At 34.8% G+C, this 23,593-nt stretch overlaps 1 protein-coding gene and 1 long non-coding RNA gene across 2 annotated transcripts in view; both read right to left on the reverse strand.

Moving 5' to 3' along the window:
• The window catches only part of LOC107863573 (pre-mRNA-processing protein 40A), a 69,466-nt gene extending 47,218 nt beyond the window's left edge, over positions 1–22,248 (reverse strand). The window contains 5 exon segments of the mRNA XM_047400055.1: positions 12,963–13,020; positions 13,129–13,181; positions 21,089–21,158; positions 22,081–22,083; positions 22,181–22,248. Coding sequence (XP_047256011.1) covers positions 12,963–13,020; positions 13,129–13,181; positions 21,089–21,103 — 126 coding nt within the window. The 5' untranslated portion in view covers positions 21,104–21,158; positions 22,081–22,083; positions 22,181–22,248.
• Positions 8,415–9,882, reverse strand: LOC124888764. Its single transcript, XR_007047617.1, has 2 exons — positions 9,801–9,882; positions 8,415–8,870 (listed from the first exon to the last, which is right to left on the reverse strand). It is a non-coding gene; the product is annotated as an uncharacterized LOC124888764 (long non-coding RNA).
• Positions 22,249–23,593: the final 1,345 nt, after the last annotated feature.

Consider the following 23,593-nt stretch of genomic DNA (forward strand, 5'->3'; position numbering starts at 1 on the left):
AAGGGCTAGGGAGAAAGAAGAAAAAGAAGCTAAAAAGTGTAAATGTCTAGCAGATGAGTTCTATGAACTTCTTCATGCATCAAAGGTATAGTAAACAGTTTACAATCTTTCACATTGCGATGGATGGGATCCCATGATATTTCCTTTAAACCATAATCTATTTGTTTGTTGTGGTTACAGGAAATTACTGCATCATCGAAATGGGAGGGCTGCAAATCCCTCTTCAGAGATAGGCAAGTAGCTTCTTTTGGTTTTATTGATCGAGAATTAGTAACACGATTTCAAGGACCATTGGAGAATGATAATTGATATTATTTTCAAGGACCAACTCCTTCAATATTCTAAACTCAGTAATTCACATAGTTCTAGAATGTACCTTAGAATAATAGTTGTGTTGAATGATTTGTTGTTTTATATTCCTCAACATTTAGGTAGGCTATTTCTTTATAGTATTAGCATGAATTACCATTTTGCTAAGTGATTTTTAATGTTGAACTTATCCCTCTAGAAATTGGTTGATGTCAATTATTAGTTGTTCCGACACTGGGTGTTTAATAGCTTTAGCAGTTAGTTTTAAAATTTGTGACATTTGTGATTGTTTTTAGTTTTTTTAATTTCTGGCATTTGTGATTGTTTCACGGTTCTGATGAAGTGTGCTGCTAAATCTCTAGTTTCAATTTGTCTAGTCTCTTTGGCTATAAAATGAAATGCTCTGGATTTTTACTTTTTTATTCATAATCTCATGATTCTCATTATGTCGTAACATTGAATGTGAATTTCTTTGTTGTTATTATTTTACAGAATAATGGGTGATGAGGGCTTGCTGCTTGAAATATTTAACAAATTTGTTAATAAACTAAAAGAGAAGGAGCGCAAGCGTCAAGAGGATAAGGTACTTGAATTACTACAAACCCTTATTCTTCTGCTACTTTCGGGTGGGGGTAGTAGATGTGTGGATGTGATTGTGGTTGATATTGTTTTGCGGAAATTTTGACTTTTTGAGAGTCTCCACTTAATTTTGAAAAGAATTAAGAAACCTTTAGAGAGTTACTGCAAACGATTCAAAATAGAAAAATCATTTTTAACTTAGAGATTCTAGATAAGCGGTTCCTAATAACGTTTTAGGAAGGTATTAGGCACCTAAAATGTCCGCTAACTTGCGGTTATCCGGACTTTTTGAAAATTGTCTTTTGATTAACTTTGAAAAAGTTTATTTTTTGAAAAAAAAAAAGTTATTTTAGGAATATTTTGGTATTTATGCAAAACCAGTATTTTAGCGACTTGACTATGGATTTTACTAGGTTCGCAAAACACACATAAAACAGGTAAGCAAATAGAAAAAAGGGAAAGGGGAGAAGTAGTGATTTAGGATTTTAAGTACAAACCGTCGACCATGTCCTAATCTAGTTAGGTTTTTGACCCATCTTTCACCTGTCTTAATTTTATGTTTTCGAGACCTTTTGGCTCGAGTCTCGCTCCACCTATTTTAAATTTACAACTTTGGCTTCGAGGCCCAAATGAGTAAATAAATAAGTCACTAAATAAACAAAAATATAAATAAGTAAATAAATTAATAATGGAAACAATGGATAAATAAATCAATAAAGAAGAAATAGCGAGAATTTCAAGTCCCCTTTGCCGCTTCAAAGATAGAACTTTAACCCATTCTTCTTTCGATTCCTCGTATCGATACGCCATGTGATGGATTCTTGGATTTTCTTTTGGGCTTAACTCGGAAGGATAGGCCTCATTGGCCCATTTATGAAATTCAAAGAGAGAAAGGGCCCATTTGAACTCCAAGGGGGTTGCATGCAAAGAAAGGAATCAAGAAATTAACATACGTCCAAGATTTTAACAATTAATAAGCTATAGCATTCCTGCTTCATTCACATACACTCATACACAGGTAAAAATGCCACAGGAGCAAAAGTCTATAATTTTTGAAGAAAATGTTCATAATCAATTAAAGAAATTTCAACTACAGGAGGAAATAAAGCTTCAACAAGAAATTCTTATGGTCTTTAGCGAAATAAAGAAAATAATTTATCACTTTAATGCCACAAAAGGACCCAATGAAGCATGTCACAAAAAAGAGTTACAACTCCTGGATCATACTACATAAACGATGGATCACAAGCAACGTTCAAATTGCAGAATGCCAAACATACAAAATTAAAGACTTAATCACTTTAGGCAAGGAATACGATAGCTGGAACTTCAAGAAAAGCAAGGCTGAAATCTTAATGCCTTCGTTACCACTGGGTTAACAAACAAATGAGATTCAAACACTACATAAACCCAATTTTAGGTAATTTAATCATGAGACAACATGCCACAACTTATATGCGAACAAGAAAAGCAAGAAAGGAAAGAAACGTTAGCCCGTCAAACTTTAATTTGTTCTCATGAGTCAATTACAGCAAATTGAATTAGCCATGAAAAAAACATAATTCAGCCCTATGGTCCACTCTTATATTTTAAAATAAACTTTAGAATCAAATGAGACTATTGTACATTGAGAGTGGCAAGTCGGAAGAAAATAACATTCGAGTTCTTATTTATAACAATTTCCTGCATTTGAGCAAAAAAGATATGTGAACAGGCTTCCTAATATCTATTCTTTGAACATTTTTTTGAATTTAGAAAATTCGTAAAGATTTTATTCTCCTACTCTGTGACTACTAATCAACATCGAATATGAGACCAGCAAAATAGTTTCTAAAGTCGAAGCATTAAAGCTAACTAGTAACATTCAAATAGAATAAAATGAGAGAGATCAAGCATGAACGAAAGCCAATCAAACATGGGCAAGAATGAGTTTTTTAGTAGAACAATATATCAAACACGAAAATTCTATGTCTTCCAGGCCTCTACAGTAGTCATTCCCAGCAAACAGAAGTGGAACCACGAAGAAGAAAATGATAACCACAACAAAATTAAAAAGAAAGCTGTGTTTACCTCTTTCGGGACAGCAAAATGGGATAACGAGCGGACGATAGGATTCCGACCATAGAAAAACTCACAACTTCTTCGACAATTCAGGTGCACCTCCTAAGAATGTATGTTTCTTAGGCGTAAAGAGAATATTTTTTCCCTCTGAGAGCCCCCCTTTCTAACCCCTTTTTTGTGTATTTCTAAATTTTTGAAGATTTTCGCTTACCCCAAATTTTCAACCCAAAACTTTTGAACCCCCTTTGCCTCCAAATTTCGAACTTCAAAGAGAAACAAGAGGAGAACCTATAAAGAAAAGGAGAGGTCGGTGAAAAAAATTCCACAATCCCCAAAAAAATCCCTTTTTCTTGCTCTAAAGAGAGATACTTATAGAAGGGGATTGAGGGTTCATTTTTTAAATTCAAAAGATATGGACCCTAACTAACTATACCTCTATTTTGATTTTCTTGAACGGAATTCCAAAAAGTGGCCAATAGAAATTGGTGGAAAGGGTATAATCTTCACAAGCCAATGAAAATACTCCACCTATGTACGAATTCATAAACCTCTATCCGAGAATTTTGGGATTTGAACGTTGGATGAGACACCTAAGTGTGTTTCTAAAAGAGTTTCAGCATCTTCTCGTATGGATTCGTGGGGAACGCGAGTGATCATAAAGAGGAAAAAGAAAACGGGTTGGATTCAGGTGCTGCGTCCTATTTGAAGTCATCCGCACCTGAGGTTTTGATTTGAGATTTTTATCCTCTCGGATGCTCTCGACAATGCTTCAAAAAGTGTTAGTGCTAAAAATAATTAACAAAAGAGGTATGCAGTCTTTTACCATATCTCCACGTGAGTTGCAGCCTGAAAAGCGGAGTCATCTCTCCATGTACCTGTTTGGAATGAAATAACCGACAATACCAAAAACAACAACCCTCTTGGTTGTTGTATAATTATGACATTTGTCGGTTGAATATGTCTTCAATGTGGGTGGCCCTTTTGGACACCGGCGATACTTTATACAGAACGGTCTCTACAACCGTGTAATCTTGTGCTGGTGTGGCAACTCTTTGGGTACCTATATCATTTGTTGCAGGTGGAATGATAACCTCCCCGGTTATAGCCGATGATCGATATATAAATTTCCTTTAAATTTTCAATCTTTGGATAATCTTATGCATTATTAGATGTTGGATACGAGGCGACTTACAGATATCCTTTTGATTTCTAGCTTTTAGGTAATCCTGCACATTATCCGACTTTGAATAAGAGATGGCTTACAGATATCCCTCCAATCGCTAGCTTTTATGTGTTCCTACATATCATCCGACCTTGGATACAATATGACTTATAGATAATCCCTCAAATTGTTAGTCGTTGGGTAACCCTGCACATAATCGATCTTGGATATGACACGACTTATAGAGAACCCTTGGACGTATCAATTTGATAATCTTGCATATTATTCGGTAAGGATTTAGTTGCGACTTATGGATAACCTTTGAACTATCAATTTTTGGCGATCTTGCACACTATCCGGTTAGGATGTTGTTGTGGCTTATGGATGACCTACAGGCTATCAACTCATAGGTGATCTTGCACACTATCCTATTACAAATAATATGACTTATAGATGACCCTCAAATTGTCAATTTCTAGGAAATCTTATATATCATTCATCCTTAGATAGCAACTTAAAGGCATCCCTTAAAATCGTGTGCTCTCGATGCATTCAGATGCTGATTGAAAAAATGATAAGATATCCTCGATGCCAGTGTTTATGTATTGCGTGTCAACAAATATAAAATGATGATGATATCCTCGACGCCAGCGTTGTGTCTTGCGTGTCAATAGATATATTTAATAGTGATGATATCCTCGATGCCAGCGTTATGTCTTGCGCGTCAACAAATATATTGAATGCTGATGATATCCTCGACGCCAGCATTGTGTCTTGCATGTCAACAAATATTGCATCATCATGATATCCTCGATGCCAGCGTTGTGTCTTACATGTCAACAGATATATAATAATGATGATATCTTCGATGCCAGCGTTGTATCTAGCGCGTGAACAAATATTGAATGATGATGATATCCTCGATGTCATTGTTGTGTCTTGTATGTCAACAGATATATTAAATGCTGATGATATCCTCGATGCCAGCGTCAGGGTCTTGCTTTCTGCATGTACCTGTACTCAAGGTAGATGATTAGTAGACACAAATTTGCTTTTGCTAGCGACTATTTTATTTAGAAAATTCTAAATACAATATTTGTAAAAAAGACAAGACACTTTTGTTTGTCCTCCATGATCTCAAGAAATGAGATGATCAATTCTAAAGGTCGTCAATAAATAGGTGTTGAGCCAGTTTTTGGGCTACCAAAAGTACCGTTATTAAGCCTTATATGCTCTGTCATGGCTCCCAAATTGCTTGGGGATTTTTTGAAAGAAACGCTCATTTTGTGTATCGATCCCTACATTCACAAAAAATGATTAGTTTGAAAGAAACTACTTCGAGTTGACCTCCTACGATCCTTGATTTGCCCTCTCCATCTTTTAGGTATTTCATCATGTTGGGACTTCCACCCCTAACTCGCCGTCCTAATTGATGTCTAGGTAATCACTAAGTAAAAGATTTATGTAGATTTTTTTCAAAGTACTCTTAATTTTTTAGAAAATAGTTTCGAGAACTCCTGCAAAACTTCAAAAAATCTCTGCCAGTCATGTAGTACTATCCAAATACCTCATAATTTGCTACACACCTTCTCATAAGTAGTACTAGTTTACAACTACCAATGAAAAAAGTCAAGGGGTAAGGTCACATAATAGACATAATCAACCTTAATCTGATATTATAACCCCATACGATCTTATCTACTTATGCGGATTTCTTACCTCATACTTACTTACTCAAGCATACATTTAGATTGTCTTCAAATTCCTCAAACAACCATGAGTCTATAATCATAACTTACTTGCTAATATAGCCATTTTTCACATTCAAGCAACCAACAAATCACCCTGACTAACAACTCCTTCTCTACCTTATACTAAACTAACTCACAAGGACGAATCACCTCTTTACCAACTCCATCTCATGAAAACAGATTCAGCCATACATATATTAAACCAACAAAAGAACAACAAGTTAGACAACAAGTTGCTAGTGAATCAAAATAGGCCTCACACGGCTTCACTAGACTTTGGTTTTGTATTTTGAACAAGAAAATGAGATGGATGACAAGGCAACTATGCTAGTGAATCAAAAGAGCCCCACACGGCTTCACTAGACTTTAAAATTTTTTTTTTCAAAAACACCATGATAACAAGATTATATATTATAAGAGATAGGAAATTGACACAAAATATTTGATGGTCTAAGAATAGAAATCTTACTCTGTATAAATAAAAATCTGAGTAAAATACTTCCCCCATGGACTACCATACCATCCACACATGCGACTAGCTACCACATTAGTTTATCACTATAAAGGGGTAAATCATCCTCAAATATCGATTATTCAACTGAAATATTCATTTACACCAAAAATCACCCTCACGCTGTCTTCTAACTTTGTGACTTCACATCACTAACTTCTTGGTCTAATTTCACTACCGATAGGTCATGACAATAACACTTTAACTTATGCTACTATTCAGGTGGAAATACAGTTCCAACATTCTGCTATACACCGTCCACATCTGTATCAAATTTTTTGGGAGGGACTAGATGCACTTAATACCTTAAGCTGGAAAGTACGATTCCATCAGGATCAATGTTTACATCAGAATCAACACATATTGAAGCACCAACAGACTCCTCTCGAGTCTTTGCATAATTTTTTTTCTTACATGACACAATCGGAAAAGACTATATCATATAGATTCTAAACTTTTTGCACTTGAATCACCCCAATAATGGGACATGTCTGAGAACATCAGAGTAAGGAAAGAATTTGGGATGACTTTACCTTTATATGGGTGATACCATAGCACGAATGACAGTATGAAAGAGGAACATTTTGACTCTATTGCACGAACTGGAACATGAAGAAAGAGAGACCTTGCTAAATACCTAGTAGCCTCCTGCTTATAAGTGTGGCTCGCTACACACCCATAAAAAAGACTCTACCCGATGTGATTGTGTAGACACCCTGGGACCATCAACCATTCTCTGATACCAAGTTTGTCATGACCCGAATCGGAGCCCTGGCCATGATGACCATTCCAAACCATGAAGGCCTGAAACACCTGTATTTGTCTGATAATCATGCATATAACTCATATGAAAAAAAATGTGGAAGTCTGAAAACCGGGACAAGGCCACAAGGCCCCCAGTAGATCCAAAACTAATAAATGATAAATAAAACTGCCACACATCAGGCCTTCCAAAATATAGAAGGCTTACCAAGTGACTCTACAAATCTGTCTGAGGATTCTACTAATTTTTTAGACCCCTAGATTGTGCCTCCGAACCTAGGAGGGAAGGGGGTCAATACAAAAGTACTGGTACTTAGAGATATCAAAACAAAACATAATATTTTTACAAAATATAGTTGAGAGTCATACCCGACTTGCAAGCCATCAATATCATATCATTCTTCTCATTCAACCATTGTATTCAACATGTTTCAACACAAATAGCCCTCTCGTTTTCAAGTCAAAATCATATCAATTCTTAAAACATTTCATGACATGCTTTTCAAGATGTTTTCAAACAATTTAAATCATATGAACATTTAAAAAAAATTCACATCAAGAGACGGATTCCATATAATTCATGCTCTCAAATTTACAAAATTATAAAGATAATTAATATCAATTATTTTTGTATTTGAACCCTTTATACAATTTTAGATATATTAAATATAATCAAGCTACAAAATTAGGACAGATTTATGGTAATAAATATATAATATTAATAATAATTTAATTGCTATCAAATTAATTAGATTAAATTGAACTAGAAATTAGTTAATATTGATTCAGTAATTTCTTTTTTTTTATTATTTACCATGATTATTTGTTTTATCAGAAGGATTTGATAAGTTCTTTGAATTGTTCTTGTGCTATTTGTTTGTGGGCCCCTAACTTAAAAGTTTACGACAATACCATTCCTATCAGCCTAAATACCTACTATCTAGTAAAGAAAAAAAAAGAAAACTAATTGGCATAAAAAGAAACAACACAGATATTTAATAGGAACAATTGATCATTGTTCTTATCTCAACAAAATATGCGTTTTTTTTTTTAAAAAAGCAAGCAGAGGTGTAACTCTCAAATCTCAATCTCATGCTTTTATCCTACCTAGTATGTTCAATTCTTTAATGCACTACAACAACAAAAACAACAAACCCAGTATATTCCCACACAGTAATGCACTAACTTCCTTTTTTACCTAATGAATTATACTTTTTAGTGAGGATGTAAATGATTTTCAGACTTTGTTTAACATCTGATTCATTAAGATGTATTAATAGGTTGAATCTTTTTTTAAAAAAAGCACTTAATGGGTTGATATCTTAACCATTCAGATTCAGACCTTCATTAAGTGAAAGCAAATGAAAAGGGATTGTAGTGTAAAGTCTATAAATATGGCTTAGTGTAACAAATGTAGTTGACACAATTCAATACTCCTATTAGCAACCTATTTCGCCTGTTTCTCCAGTTCATCCATAACATCTGTAAATAAGTCTTTTGTTGTTGATCATGAAGTATTTGATGAGACGGATAGATATGCAGCAAAATCTTTAATCTACAAGCACAAAATAAAGAAGGAAATTATTGGATGAAAAATTCAAAAAGACGAAAAGGGAACTCATGAAGGTAATCACTCACTGAACATAAGAAAGAAAAAATAACTTTGATGCAATAATCACGCCAGTTAGTTTTTGCATTAAGTATTCCCGCAGCAACATGCTCTTCCATACAGATTCTGTAAAAAAATTATTCCTTAAGATTGTTATTTTCCACAATACGGGTACGTAGAATTTGTATAATAGAATAACAACTTCAACTCGAGTTCAAGTATGAACAAGAACACAACAAAGTTGAACAAATACCCTCAACACAAGATCAAAATGATCTTTACAAGAGCTGTATTTTATATTTCAAAAATATAGATGAAATAGGAATTGTTAAGGTCAAGTCGTCCGAATTCACGGACTTTCCTTAAGGAATAATTCCCCAAACTGTACCCGAGGTTATGGAATCTTCCTCCCAGGATAAAATGGCCTTCAATTCGACTATAGCGGTACCTCAAATAAGCGGATTCTTCGAATACACTCACGCTTTGAATGATCACAGTTAGAGTATTTTTAAGAAGAAGAAAAAGCTTGTAATTCTGAAAATTTTTTCTGTGTTTCTTTTTATTTACCTGTGGATGAAAACTAGGTTATTTATAGCCACAGATGCCCCTTTGAAAGGTGGCATGGTTTCAATTTAGAGGTGTGTGTCTTGTCCTGAAAATACATGTCTGTTTACTTAAACCATTGCAGTAATTTTTTGAAACAGTACACCATTTCGTGAAATATTGCATCAGTTCAAAATAGTGTTTCAGTAGTTCATGAAGTAGTGCACTGTTCATGCGAAACAGTGCTACTGTTCACGTAACAGTGCTAATGTTCACGCAAAATAGTCACTATTCACGCATTAGTTCGTGAAGCAGTGCACTGTTCATGCGAAACAGTGCTACTGTTTACATAACAGTGCTACTGTTCACGTGAAACAGTCACTGTTCACGCGTTCCTGGATGTTTTAAAATTTCTATTCACACCTTTTCATTACTATGAACCCAATAGTTCTTTCTCTTGGAAATAGAAAAACATAATCTAGGAACTGATGCCAATTCCACTAGAACAAATACCTTAGTAAAGTCACAGGATTTTAAAAGTTCTAAGTACTCCATTCTATTGCCCTTCTAATCCTCCAATGCCTTCACATGCTCCTAATAAAATCCAGTACAAAGTAAAAAAATAAAATTTCTCTATAAAGAAGACAATATTTACAAAGAGACTTTAACTACACTTGCATGAAAGTATTGAAATTTTTTTTCTATTTTACGATGGAGGGGGGAGAGGAAGAAGCATATCATAGTTTCAAGTTTCAAGAAAAATTACATACAATACATAGAATTCTATTTTAATTGGAATTCAATGGTGAACAAATTTAAATGTTTTACCCTTGAGAAGCCATTAAAAATGTATTCAAAGAACACAAGATTTTAAGTTGAATATCTACAACATTCCTTCTTTCCACTCTTTAAGCAAAACAAAAAAAGGGAACAAACTAAAAGAAATCCTGCAAAGAAGAGGAATGGAATGACTGTTGTTAATCAAGAGGACCAGCGCCTAACTCAACTTCGAAAACTAGGTCAGGTGGTGAAGATTGTACAAGATCATATAAGTAAACTACAGCACATACACGTTACTAGTGTGGGATTCTCATACATTAATCGCAAACAAAGACTAGACATTTGTAGCATCAGTTAACCTAGGTTGGCTAACATCTAATAGTGTAACATCAAGATAGATCTACCTCTAATACCATGTTTAAGAAATTGGACCTTATTTCTATCTCAAATGAAAGGCTAACTCAATTTGTGAGGAGCCAAAGACCATATAAGGAAACTATAGTCTGCACACTTAGTTTTTAACATGTAGAAGCTTACAAGAAAGTTCTGCAAAGGGAGCTTCACCTTTTTCTCAAGTTCCTCCACATAATCTTCAAAAAGGTCCTCACGGTCTTTAGCTCACTCAACAGATTTAAAACGTTCATCATGTTCGAATATTGAGATTTTCTTACTAAATAATCAATAGCAAATAGTTAGTTGATCAAATGGAACTTACACAAGTAATGGATCAACTTCAAGGTACCAAAACACATATAAATAATGACCAAGATTAGAAAACAAGCAATAGACAACTTAACATTACAAGTGAAAGACAAACCTCCATCTTGACAATGGTGACAGCTCCTTGCAATCCTGTAAGATTGAGAACAACGGCCATTGTTGTGAAAAATACCACGCATTCTTTTGAGCAAGTCAAATACCAGTCTCTAACATATCATGAATATTATGATAATATCGTTTTATTTTTGAAACTGGTAATGTGAATATCATGATATATCAAATGGAAGACACCTACAAAAGAAAATTTCACTTACTTCTAACATTATCCTGAATTCTTCCCGAGCTTTTTTCTGTTTAACAAGCCTCTCTCCAGCGTCCAATTTTTCCTTTTGGCTCAGATACTGGAACAGACACGCAACTTCAAAATGATCACTATAGACCTTGGGTGTGTTTGGTATGAAGGAAAATATTTTCCTAGAAAATAAGTTGGTTTCTTACTTGTTTTCTTATATATGGTTGATGAAAGGAAAACATTTTTCAGAAAATGTTTTCTAGTGTTTGGTTGGTGAATAAAAAATATTTTTCAGAAAATACATTTGAGAGTTGTATAAACACTTCAACTTAAGAGTGAGATTGAAAGAGAGTTTTGGAAAATGTTTTTCCTACTTTTTGAAGGGAATTCATTTTCCTTAAATTTAAGGAAAATAAGTTGATTTGAAAAACATTTTCCAAAATATTTAAGTCAACCAAACATGAAACAATTGGATATCAAACACAATCTATCTTCTTGCAATCCGGTATGCTGAAACATTGAAGCAACAATTAACCCATTCCAATGCCGACTTGGAGAGATACCCCATTAAAAGCTTGCTTCCGCTCACAAAGGGATTTTAGAACACCATATCTCCTGTTATTAATTACTGCTCTCATGGCCTGAAAAATACAATTCATGTCAAATGATCTCCCTCAATTGTTTGGTACGCAAAAAACAGTCAAGTAATAAACCTGATCCCACGTACAATCAGACCCAATATTTGCGGATTCCAAAAGAGTTTTGAATGCACTCTTTGACTCCTAAATAAAATCAGATACTTAAAATAAAAATAAGAGAAATTTTGAGAACGTACATTGAACGGGACAAAAAGCAATAATCAACTATACCGCTTTGCTCTCATAAACTAATGGTCCTAGCTCGACTGTTTTCTCATCTTATGTAGTAGCACCTCCGATTTCAGTTATTGCAGCATCTTTCTTGACATTCTACATTTTAGGCACAACATCAATCACAAAGGACTAAAGCAAACCTCATTGGAATTTAGAGCATATTCTTCACCTGTTAGACGATGACTAATAACTGAACTACAAAATTGTTGGATCAACATCCAGCATAACAGCTACAAAAAGCTTTCTTGGTGTTTTAACTAGTAACCAGTAGTAATTAACTAATCGCATAAGTATTTCAGAGGACAAAGTAACTCTCTATTCTCCGAAGAAAATCCATCACCATACACTACTGCATCTTGAGTTGTAGTAGTCTCAGAACTACAGAAAAATTGAATTCCAAATAAGAAGCAACACAAACTAGTGGCAAATTTATAACATATAAATCTAAAAACATACATCGGTGGTGCGATCAAATTTCCCAAGGTTACTGCTATTCCAATTTTCTCTGAATTAGCAACAGCTGGCGAAGCAGGTTCTAAAGAATTCTTCATTTTGACTGTTTCAATCACCGGAGAAGAAACCTTACCATATAAACTTGATGATTCTGAAGCCACAATAGTTGGTAAGTTAGCAGCTGGTGACACAACAGTTGGGCTTGATTTAGCTTAATTTGCCGAGACTAATGAACCATCTGCACCCGGGGATGATATTTTAACAACAGAACTAGATCCAAAATCAGAAGCATGAGAAATGGTGTCCTTTTTATGAGCTAACTGTGAATTTATAAATAATTGAACTTTATGAGAATAGAGTATCCAAGAAAACAGAATATTGCCCCTTTTTATCATGCTAGCAATTGTGAATGCATAAAGATTTTATGAGAACTAGAGCATCCAAGAAAATAGAATATTCTCCCTTCTTATCATGCTATTTAAAGCACAGAACAATCCCTTCTTATCATGCTATTTAAAGCACGGAACAAACCCATATTGGATTTAAATCTAACATCACCTTGACTTCATCAGGCATTCTCCATTTGGACGTTCTAGTAACCTTGTTGTAGTAATACCTACAGAAAACAAACAAAGCAATCAGCATTATGCACAAGTAACACATAAAAGTACCCACTGCAGAAGAATAATTGGAAAGAGGCCAAGAAAATATATAAGTTACACACTTTCTTCGCTCAGGACTTGTAAATTCTCTCCATCCAGTTGATGCGTCTGCCCTCTGTCCCAATGAAAATAGCATGAAAGTAGGTCAAGTCAAAAAATAGAACATAAACAGTACCTTGAGAGTAGAAATCAGTAACTTCCAGCAGTACAATACTGGATGAAAGTGTTAGAATATGAATGATATAATGTCCCACATGGAAAAGGACTAGAATATACTGTGTAGAATATAACTACAATCAGGGTGGAAACATTGCCAAGCTGCGGCTGAGCTACAGCTATGCAAGGGTGATCAACTGAACAACATTCGCCCGATAACCGCATTTTGTATACATATATATAGGTCAAATTCTGTCATTTCTAAGTATTTTTTTAATGAACACCCTTACCATAAAAAACAAGACTGAGTGTGACAGTAAGGGTGTTCAAATCCTGTACTGAGGTTCTAAGTTCCATACTCAACATAGCCCCCCATAATTTTTTTTCCATTTGGACACGTTTGAAACTCATAAACTAAAGTTACGCTTTTTTCGACGAATCAATTTCTGAACATGTGTTTTTTGTTCTAATTAGCTCTTGCAAAAGGGCTAGTGAGTAGCATGCCATGTATAAGAATTTTGTTAAAATAAACTTAAAGGTAAATTTATCTTGCATGGGGCAGAGTGTTTGGCTGGTCAAGAGCTCGCATGTTCAAAAGATAAACATAGCAGAAATAAGGATGTTGAGATTGGTGTGTGGGCATACTAGGAGAGATAAAATAAGGAACAAAGATATGCGAGAAAAAGTGGTAGTGCTCTCTGTGGTGGACAATTGACAAGAAGACTAGAGGGTTGGGGATAAAGAACCTAAAGATTCAAAGTAAGTCTCTCATGATGAAATGGTTGTGGAAATATGCAAACAATAACCAGCTGCTATGGAGGAAAGTAATTGGGGCTAAATATCCTGAAGAAGATAAATGGATGACTAAAGAAGTGACCACACCATACAGGGTTAGCCTCTAGAGATCTATTAGATCTATTAGACGCTAGTGGAATGAAGTTAAAAGTAACTCAAAGGTTAAAGTGATGGATGGAAACAAGACTAGGTTCTGGAAGGATAATTGACATGAGGATGGGAATATGGAAGTGATTTTTCCAGATATCTACAACTTGGTATTGTTTCAATAGAGGACTATAGCAGAATTATGGACACCACATGGGTGGAACTTTAATTTCAGAAGGCAACTTAATGACGAATTTTTTAATACTGTGGACTTATTCAATGGACTGCAGATAGTGAAGGACATACTATGGTGGATGGGAAATGAAAAAGGAATGTTCAGTGTCAACAAAGCCTACAAGATGATGAACCAACTAAATCACCCGGATCCAAGATGGCCATGCAAGCAAATATGGAAAAGTAGGATACCTCACATAGTGTCGTGCTTTGTCTTTGCCTGGTTACTGACTAAGGAAGTAGTTCTTACACAAGATAATGTCACAAAGAAAGGGAAAATCTTCTGCTCCAGATGTTTCCTCTGTGGAGAAACTTTAGAGACGGTTAACCATGTATTTTACATTGTAAGTACACCCAACAACTTTGGAGAATCGTCTTAAGACTAAAAGGCATTTCCAGGACGGTGCCTAGGAAAGTATCCGAGACTTTAATGTGTTGGGAGAAGCAGGTGTACATGCGAAGGATAGAGGTAGATGGAGAATTATCCCTGGTGCTATATGGTGGGCTCTATGGAAAGAAAGGAATTCTAGATGTTTTGAGAGCATAGAGAATAGTGTACAGAAGGTTAAACTCAACTGCATTTTGCTTTTATGTTTTTGGTGTAATCAACTATACTCTAATGATACTGCCTCGATAATTGATATTCTAGACTAAATTTAGATATAAAATAGTCGATTTAGGAGTACCATTGTATATAAAGGTTTCAGTACAACCCATGTACTGTATGATATAATACAAAGTTACCAAGTTAAAAAAAAAGATAATAATTTTTCAAGTACTAAAAGTTTATAAAATAACAAATAAAGCAATTAAATCTGAGTTCAAATTGGGTGGGTTGGGTTATGACCCGCATTTTAGAGCATTTCAACCCAACCCATTTCAGCCCAAGTTGCTTTAGGGCGGGTTAATAACCCGCCCATTTATTAACTCAGACCTCTTTGATCTGCCCAAATCCAGCCAACCCCGCCCATTTGACACCTTTAGTTTAATAGAGGTAAAGTGGACCATGCCAGAACACATACCAAATCTATTGAGTTGAAGCAAAGTGGACTATCAAAGGACACACAACAATTTGTTGAGCTGTTGGATTAGAGGGGATTAGCAAGAGTTAGAAGAAATAGGGGAGAACAATCCTTCCTTATATTTGGTGGACTGTATGGAGCGAGAAAAGTTGAAGGTATTTTAAAGATAAACATAATTCCATTCAAAAAGTTAAATGCAATAGCATTGTAGATTTTTGTTTTTTGTTTAAGGGCCAATGTGTACAGGATGAATAACAGGTAGTAGATCTCTTCGAATCCTCGCATTATTTTCATTATTTTTCATTTTTTTTGGACTGCTAGCATAACCTTAACGCTGACGAATACAAAGTAATATCTCCAAAAAAAGGAACAGTTTATCCCAAAAAGAAAAGAATAAAAATGTTCAAACTTCCTTACAGCTCCAGTTGTTGGTCCCTTAATACTTGTCCCTCACAACCAGCCAAACTTTCTTTGATAACCATCGTGTTTGGGCCAGCTTGCACCTTGACTAGTTACACCAGGTACTGCTACCTCACACCAGCACAGATACTGGGTAACTCTGTCCATCAAGGCTTGGACAGACGGTAAGAAATCACCTAGTGTTTTTATCTCTATTGGAAATTAAACTTGAGACCTCATGGTTCTCAATCTACTTCATTGACCACTAGGTCACACTCTTGGGTGCAAGTGTGCAACCATCCAAACTATTATTTTGTAAACCAGAATGAGAAGTGTGAACCGCAATATTATATCAAGTTTCCTCTCTCCATATCGCCATAGAATTACAATAACATTACATTAATCAGAAAGTAAATAAAATTGTTTAAAATAGACCAAATATAATCCTGCCGTGTATTCTTAAACACATTTTTTAGAACAATAGTGTTAAATATAAAATCTTTTAGAACTATATTGGAAATAAAAGGTCAATACAAATCCGAAATGAAGCCTACATAGTATAGTAAGATCGAGGAAATCTGCTCGCTAAACAAGTCAAAACCATGACCATATTCAAAATATTTCATGTCACGCTTGTCAAGATGATTTCAAACATTTCACATCATAAGAGAATTTAAAACGAGATCATATAAAAAGAGGGATTTCATATAATTCATCCTCTCAAGTTAACATCTTCTCGAATTACATGCATATACATATATCAAACCACTTCGGGAATAGGCCTAAAGAACAAATCAATATCATAAAAAATTTAAAATGGGATTATATTCATAATTTCAAAACCCCCATTTTTAAAACATGCACATTTAATACTCAATGACCCGGCAAGGCCAAACGCGTAGAACATAAAGTTTAGAAAGGAAGTATGGAATAAGATTCAGTATAATCCATGTATGTCCTCTTGTTCCTTCGTTTGGAAGGCAAAGGGGATATAATGTAAGAGTATTATTACCATCTTTTGGAGTAACTCCTCACATTATAATCTTTGATAAAATGCTTTGCAAAAGTTTTGAGCTATTGAAAGTAAACTAAAAGCCTTAAGAGAACCAACCGTCTAAGCATAATTCTTCGACAAGATACCCCTTGCAATTCCCTCTTCCCACATACATAGATTATATACCATGACCATAAATAACCTCCAAAATCCAAATGATATATGAAGAATATCCTTATTACAAAAATAGTAAATGATCGTTGATATCATCCAATTATGCTGTTTAACCAGTTTCGTAGGGCAAAACTCTTATCCACTAACCGTAAAAACAGAAAACTACAAGGCAAATTGCTTTGAATTAAGCAACTTAAGATATGTGCGGTAGGTGTAATACTAAACACCGCCTTCCAGGAAATAAAAACTAAGGAAAATGGTACCAAAACTGAAGAATTGGAACCAAAAGCTAACACCAAATATTTGATCAATGTGGTCCTCGTCTTTATTCTTGAAGGTTTCAGGCTTACTTGCTACCGGACACACTACTCTTCTATTAACTCCATTACAAGAAGATCCAAATTTAATGTGGGATAGGTTATGGTTGATACTAAAGGAAAATTCCATTAACCATAGTTGACGACCTACGAGTTGCCAATTTAGCAATCACAAACTGACCGACTTCCAGTGAAACATAACATGGAAGTACTACTAATTCTTTTGCACTCAATCCACTTATCTTATGCAGGACCTGTCCCAAAGACAAAAAGGGGACAAATACATAGAAATCCATTTAGTGAATGGGGTACTTCAATTTCCACAACATTAAATTTAACATGGGTCGATGTGAAATAGTATACAGTGCTTAGCCATAATTAGACCTTTAAGTTGGTATCAGACATTGGTGGATGGGTAATATACTTCGCGATTGCAACCTTAAAATCATCAAGCATCCTCCAATCTAAAAGTAGAGACGGCTCGGCCAAAATATTAGGTACTAACCGAAACACAACAAAGGTTAAAATAAAGAGTGGTGATTACCTTGGCCATCCTAACTGTATCTTTATTTGTGACTTGTCATCAAGATACTGAATCAACATACAAGTAACACAAATTCAGAATGCTTATCAGTAACAAAAATAGGATACCAAATGGAGCCTTGTCTATGCATTTGAGTTACCATAAAGTCTATAAATTACAAGCAGGGTGATGGGGATGAAATTTCTTTCAAGAATACCAACATTTCTCCACTTGTTCAAAGTCATCTACAATATCACAAGACACTTGACACATAAACTTAATTGCACTAATCAGGTTAAATTGAAGGAAAAATCAAGCACCCCTGTTTGGATAATTGATAAAAAGTGAATAAATAAAAATGGATATTATCTCTGTTAATAGCGCTTTTGTTATATTTACTTAATAAGAATCATTTATGCACACAAACAATAATACAAACTTTAAAGATAGAAGTTGACATCTTTATCTTACAAGGGAAAAAGAAAAGATTTTCAGCATCTGAGTTTATGTATAACTCTCACCATCCCATAGCAAGAGCCTAACTCAAGAAAACATTACCAAATTCAATCATTGAATAAGAGTAGAACAGGATCATTACCATGCTAGGATACCAGGTAAACTCCCTCTTTCATCAAGCGAGGAGATAAATGCTAATAACATTTGATCATTCAACTTCAATTCTTTTTAGAAAGGGCAGAGGATGAAACAATATATCGTTTAGTTAGTCGCAAGTGTGTATTACGGACAAAAAATCATAGTGAGGGAGATGCAACTTTATTTAGAGAAACAGAGATGCTCTCAGGCACTTTTTCCGAGGCTAATATTTTCCAAGCCTTTACTTTCATTACATCTCAACTACCTCTTCAGAGGCGAATTCTGACACTAAGTTTATTTAGTCCAATTTATATAGTTGACAACACAATATATTTTGAATTTGGTTTTAAGTTGCTCGATATCATACGAAGTGAAATCAAAACTGGGGTGTGGTACAAATGGACAAAACATGGTCAAAACTTGACCAGACAAACTACTTTCAGGTCTCATTTGTTTGTACTTATTGGATTTATGAACCTGTTTAGACCTCAAATCATTAAGTGCATTTGTTTTTGTTAGGATTTTAGCTCTTAATAGGTCTGAGTAGATCTTAATCATTCAGATGTGGAACCAAGTCTAAATATAGTTTTCAGATATTCTTGTGTAGGATAAAATTCACCACCACTCTATCCACAATCACCTGTCACCACCATCAACCACTTCCACCATCACAACCAACATCACTACCAACTACACTGCCAGCCGCTACCACACCTACCACTTTCATTATTCTAATTATATCCACTGCCAACTAGGGGTGTTCACGATTTGGTTTTTAACTAAATGAACCGCGATCCAAACCAAACCGATTAAAAAAACCTATATTTGTTTAGGTTTGGTTTGGATTTGAATTTTAAAAAACCGATATTAATTTGGTTTGGTTTGGTTTCGTTTCGTTTTACTCTAAAATAACCGACAAAATGACCAAACCGAACTGATATACATATATATTATAATTATTTATATGTTTTTCATAAATGTAATCTAAATATTTGTTACATTTTATATTTTAATCATGATTTAACTTTAGTTGTAACACATTCAGTCATATGTCTTCATCTAGTTGACAATACATTATGAGATTCTAAATGAATTTCATATTTTGAATGACAAATGATACTAATTGTAAAAATAATATCTTGTTATATATTGAAATTTACAGCTGAAATTCATTAGACTATACTCTAATGATACTGCCTTGATAATTGATGTTCTAGACTAAATTTAGATATAGAACAGTCCATTTAGGAGTACTCTTGTACATAAAGGTTTTAGTACAACCTATGTACTGTGTGATATAATACAAAGTTACCAAGTTCAAAAAAAAGATAATAGTTTTTCAAGTACTAAAAGTTTATAAAATAACAAATAAAGAAATTAAATCTGAGTTCAAATTGGGTGGGTTGGGTTATGACCCGCATTTTAGAGCATTTCAAACCAACCCATTTCAGCCCAAGTAGCTTTAGGGTGGGTTAATAACCCGCCAATTTATTAACTCAGACCTCTTTGATCCGTCCAAATCCAGCCAACCCCGCCCATTTGACATCTTTAGTTTAATAGTAGTAAAGTGAACCATGCCAGAACATATACCAGATCTATTGAGTTGAAGTAAAGTGGACTATCAAAAGACATACAACAATCTGTTGAGCTGTTGGATTAGAGAGGATTAGCAAGAGTTAGAAGAAATGGGGGAGAACAATCCTTCCTTATATTTGGTGGACTGTATGTAGTGAGAAAAGTTGAAGGTATTTTGAAGATAAATATAATTCCATTCAAAAAGTTAAATTAAATAGCATTGTAGATTTTTGCTTTTGTTTAAGGGCCAATGTGTACAGGATGCATAACAGGTAGTAGATCTGTTCGAATCCTCGCATTATTTTCATTATTTTTCATTTCTTTTGGACTGCTAGCATAACCTTAACGCTGACTAATACAAAGTAATATCTCCAAAAAAAACTGTTTATCTCAAAAAGAAAAGAATAAAAATGTTCAAACTTACTTACAGCTCCAGTTGTTGGTCACTTAATACTTGTCCCTTACAACCAGCCAAACTTTCTTTGATAACCGTCGTGTTTGGGCCAGCTTGCACCTTAACTAGTTACACCAGGTACTGCTACCTCCCACCAGCACAGATACTGGGTAAATCTGTCCATCAAGGCTTGGACAGACGATAAAAAATCACCTAGTATTTTTATATCTGTTGGAAATTAAACTTGAGACCTCATGGTTCTCAATCTACTTCATTGACCACTAGGTCACACTCTTGGGTGCAAGTGTACCACCACCCAAACTATTATTCTGTAAACCAGAATGAGAAGTGAGAACCCCAATATTATATCAAGTTTCCTCTCTCCATATCGCCATAGAGTTACAATAACATTACATTAATCAGAAAGTAAATAAAATTGTTTAAATTAGACCAAATACAATCCTGTCGTGTATGCTTAAACACATTTTTTAGAACAATAGTGTTAAATATAAAATATTTTAGAACTATATAGGAAATAAAAGGTCAATGCAAATCCTAAATAAAGCCTACATAGTATAGTAAGACCGAGGAAATCTGCTCGCTAAACAAACTTTCAACAGAAATCACATATACTTAGGAAAGAAAAAGAGGTTCTACGAAGCTTCATAGAAAAAGAATTGTGTACTTCTTTTTTCATTGATAAGCACAGGAAATTGGATAAAACTACCGATAAAAATCTCGATGACATGAGACCTCACCTCCATTTCTGTCATCAGCTCTCGAGGTTTCTCCCAGGTAGAGATTCTTGTCCTTCTATTATAATAGTATCTAAAAATCAATTCAAGAATTGTAAGAATGTTATTAATTGTTTGGAGTAATAAAGCCATTGGAAATATGACAACATTAGCAACCATAATTGGCCTACTGATCATCAAAAGATGCTGAAAACAGCAATACCTACTAGCATTTAGCCACATGTAAAATATGTATGATAATAGAGAAATGGGGTCAAAATGAAGTTATCGGTAGAGGTGTATCAAGTTCTGCTGATCAACAGTCAGGTAGAAATTGGTAGCGGTGAACGGCAGCCCATATGATAACTTTGACAATGAGGACTTAAACAAAGGGGCCTATTATCTCCAGTGCTAATGGAAGCAGAATGATGTACAAAGCACTAGATGTGGATACTTGAGGGATTTCTTGGCAGTGATGGGGGCCAACATATCCACCACTTGTTCATAGACAAGACATTAAGTGTTTTTGATGCAGACATTAACCTATTCATATGACTAACCTATGTGAATATAATCCAAAAGCAAGAACTCCGGAAAGCCAAATAGGCATGCTCTTTTTTCTGTCTGGAGAACACAAAGTGGTAAAAACATTGGATCTGAATAAAAATGATATTTTTGTATACCGCGGTTTTACACCTTTTTTGTTCACTGAAATCTTAATTTACTTACAAAACACTATCATAGAATTCACATGTTGACTCTCTCAGTCAACACACACCCATTAACCCATTAATTTAAGCATGTTACTTATTGACAATATTTATGCAAAATGGGTACAATAAAACACATTGAATTCTTATCGAAAAAAACAAGGGAGCTGCTAATTCTCTAGTCTTCTACATAGTTGTTGCAGAATTCACATTATGATTACTTATTGGCATACAGGGTTGTACCCCTGATGGAAACCTATGATTATTTATCTGTGTTTGATACCCGCCAGAAGAATCTGCATTTACCTGCTGTTAAAGACGATAACAAAATGTATTTCATCAATATATGAATGGAACATCGGAAACTAATTGATAATAATCACAAAAGATCTTCCCAAGGCCTTACATTATATGAAGAAGAAAGAGGTAAATTTGGGCCACCAGAACCAGGCATGTGGTTATTTGACATCGGAAAATTTCACTGAAAATCATGGGAATAGGTGGTCCCTGAGGCATACTATGCATTCCTACTACAGGTCTACCAATAACCTATTGCATAGGTTGAGGAAATTGGATTTGAGAAGGTTGAAACATCTCAACATTTGCATGTCCAAGTGGCAGAAATTTTTGAGACGACCCGGAACCATAAGGTTGTGCCTGCTGGGCTGGAAGCATAGGCTGGAACTGCTAAAGATGTGGGGAAAATAGTTGTCATAATGTCTCTACATTCAAAATTCATTTATCCCTCCCCAAGCATCCATAACCTTACCTGCAGTGACAAAGAAGACCGACAGTTCACTCCCCAACAATGTGGGACTTTCACCCACTCTAATACCACCTTCATGCCCAGGCCCAACAAGAGCATGGTCCAGGAGCTCAAACGTGGATGGACCTGCTGTTTGAGAAGGAATATCAACTTTTGTTTGTATGCAAGAGAGAATAGATGAGTTGTTGTTACTAAATGCATTGGGTCTATCAGCACATACAGGTTTATGCATTATGCCATTAGGTTTTGCAGCAGTTCCAACATTTTCAGCAGCACCACAAGTTGAATTTTGATGCACTGCAGTAAGGAAAGAAAACTTAAACATTAACTTGAGACAACAACACAAGCTTCTCAAATGTAGGTTCTAGCAAGAACAAAGATAACAAGCAAATAAAAGGCAATGAAGATAAGGATAAGTCTAGACGAGCTTAGGGACAGGCTCCAAACTAAACACAGTTCTCATCATTCTTGTTGCAGATAAGGTCAAACAACTCATTATTTTGACGTTAAGAGTTTCTTGTAGAGGGTGCTGAATCCATTTTGCAACTTTAGAGGCCTTGTAAAGCACAGAGAGGCTTATTTTTGTAAAGAAAATACTGCCCACATAGTATATATGCTATCACTTCAAAAAAATATGGTGTTTGCTAGTTTTACCAATATCATGTTTGCTTGTACCTTCCAATGCAACCTCCTGGCCAAAAAACTAACCACCAATAGGCATCTTTCAGCGTAGAAGATTCTAAGACTGTCTTACTAGGAATTAGGTAAGTGCAAGTTCTTGAAGGGAAATTGTTTACATCATTGAATATCAGAAAGCTAGGTATATAGGAGATTAGACATGTTAAAGAAAAAATGACCGGTTTAATATCAGGAAAGACATCAAAAACTCTCATTGACATATAAATGATAGATCCCAAATAGCTTCAGAAGTTACACACAAAAGGAAAATGGTACAGAAACCAATTCCACCTTCATTATAACTATGTCTGCTTGATGTAAGCATAAACATTATCAGGAAAGACATCGAAGGCTCTCATTGACATATAAAAAATG

The sequence above is a fragment of the Capsicum annuum genome, chromosome 11 (genome assembly GCF_002878395.1).
Source record: "Capsicum annuum cultivar UCD-10X-F1 chromosome 11, UCD10Xv1.1, whole genome shotgun sequence".
Taxonomy (NCBI): Eukaryota; Viridiplantae; Streptophyta; class Magnoliopsida; order Solanales; family Solanaceae; genus Capsicum; species Capsicum annuum.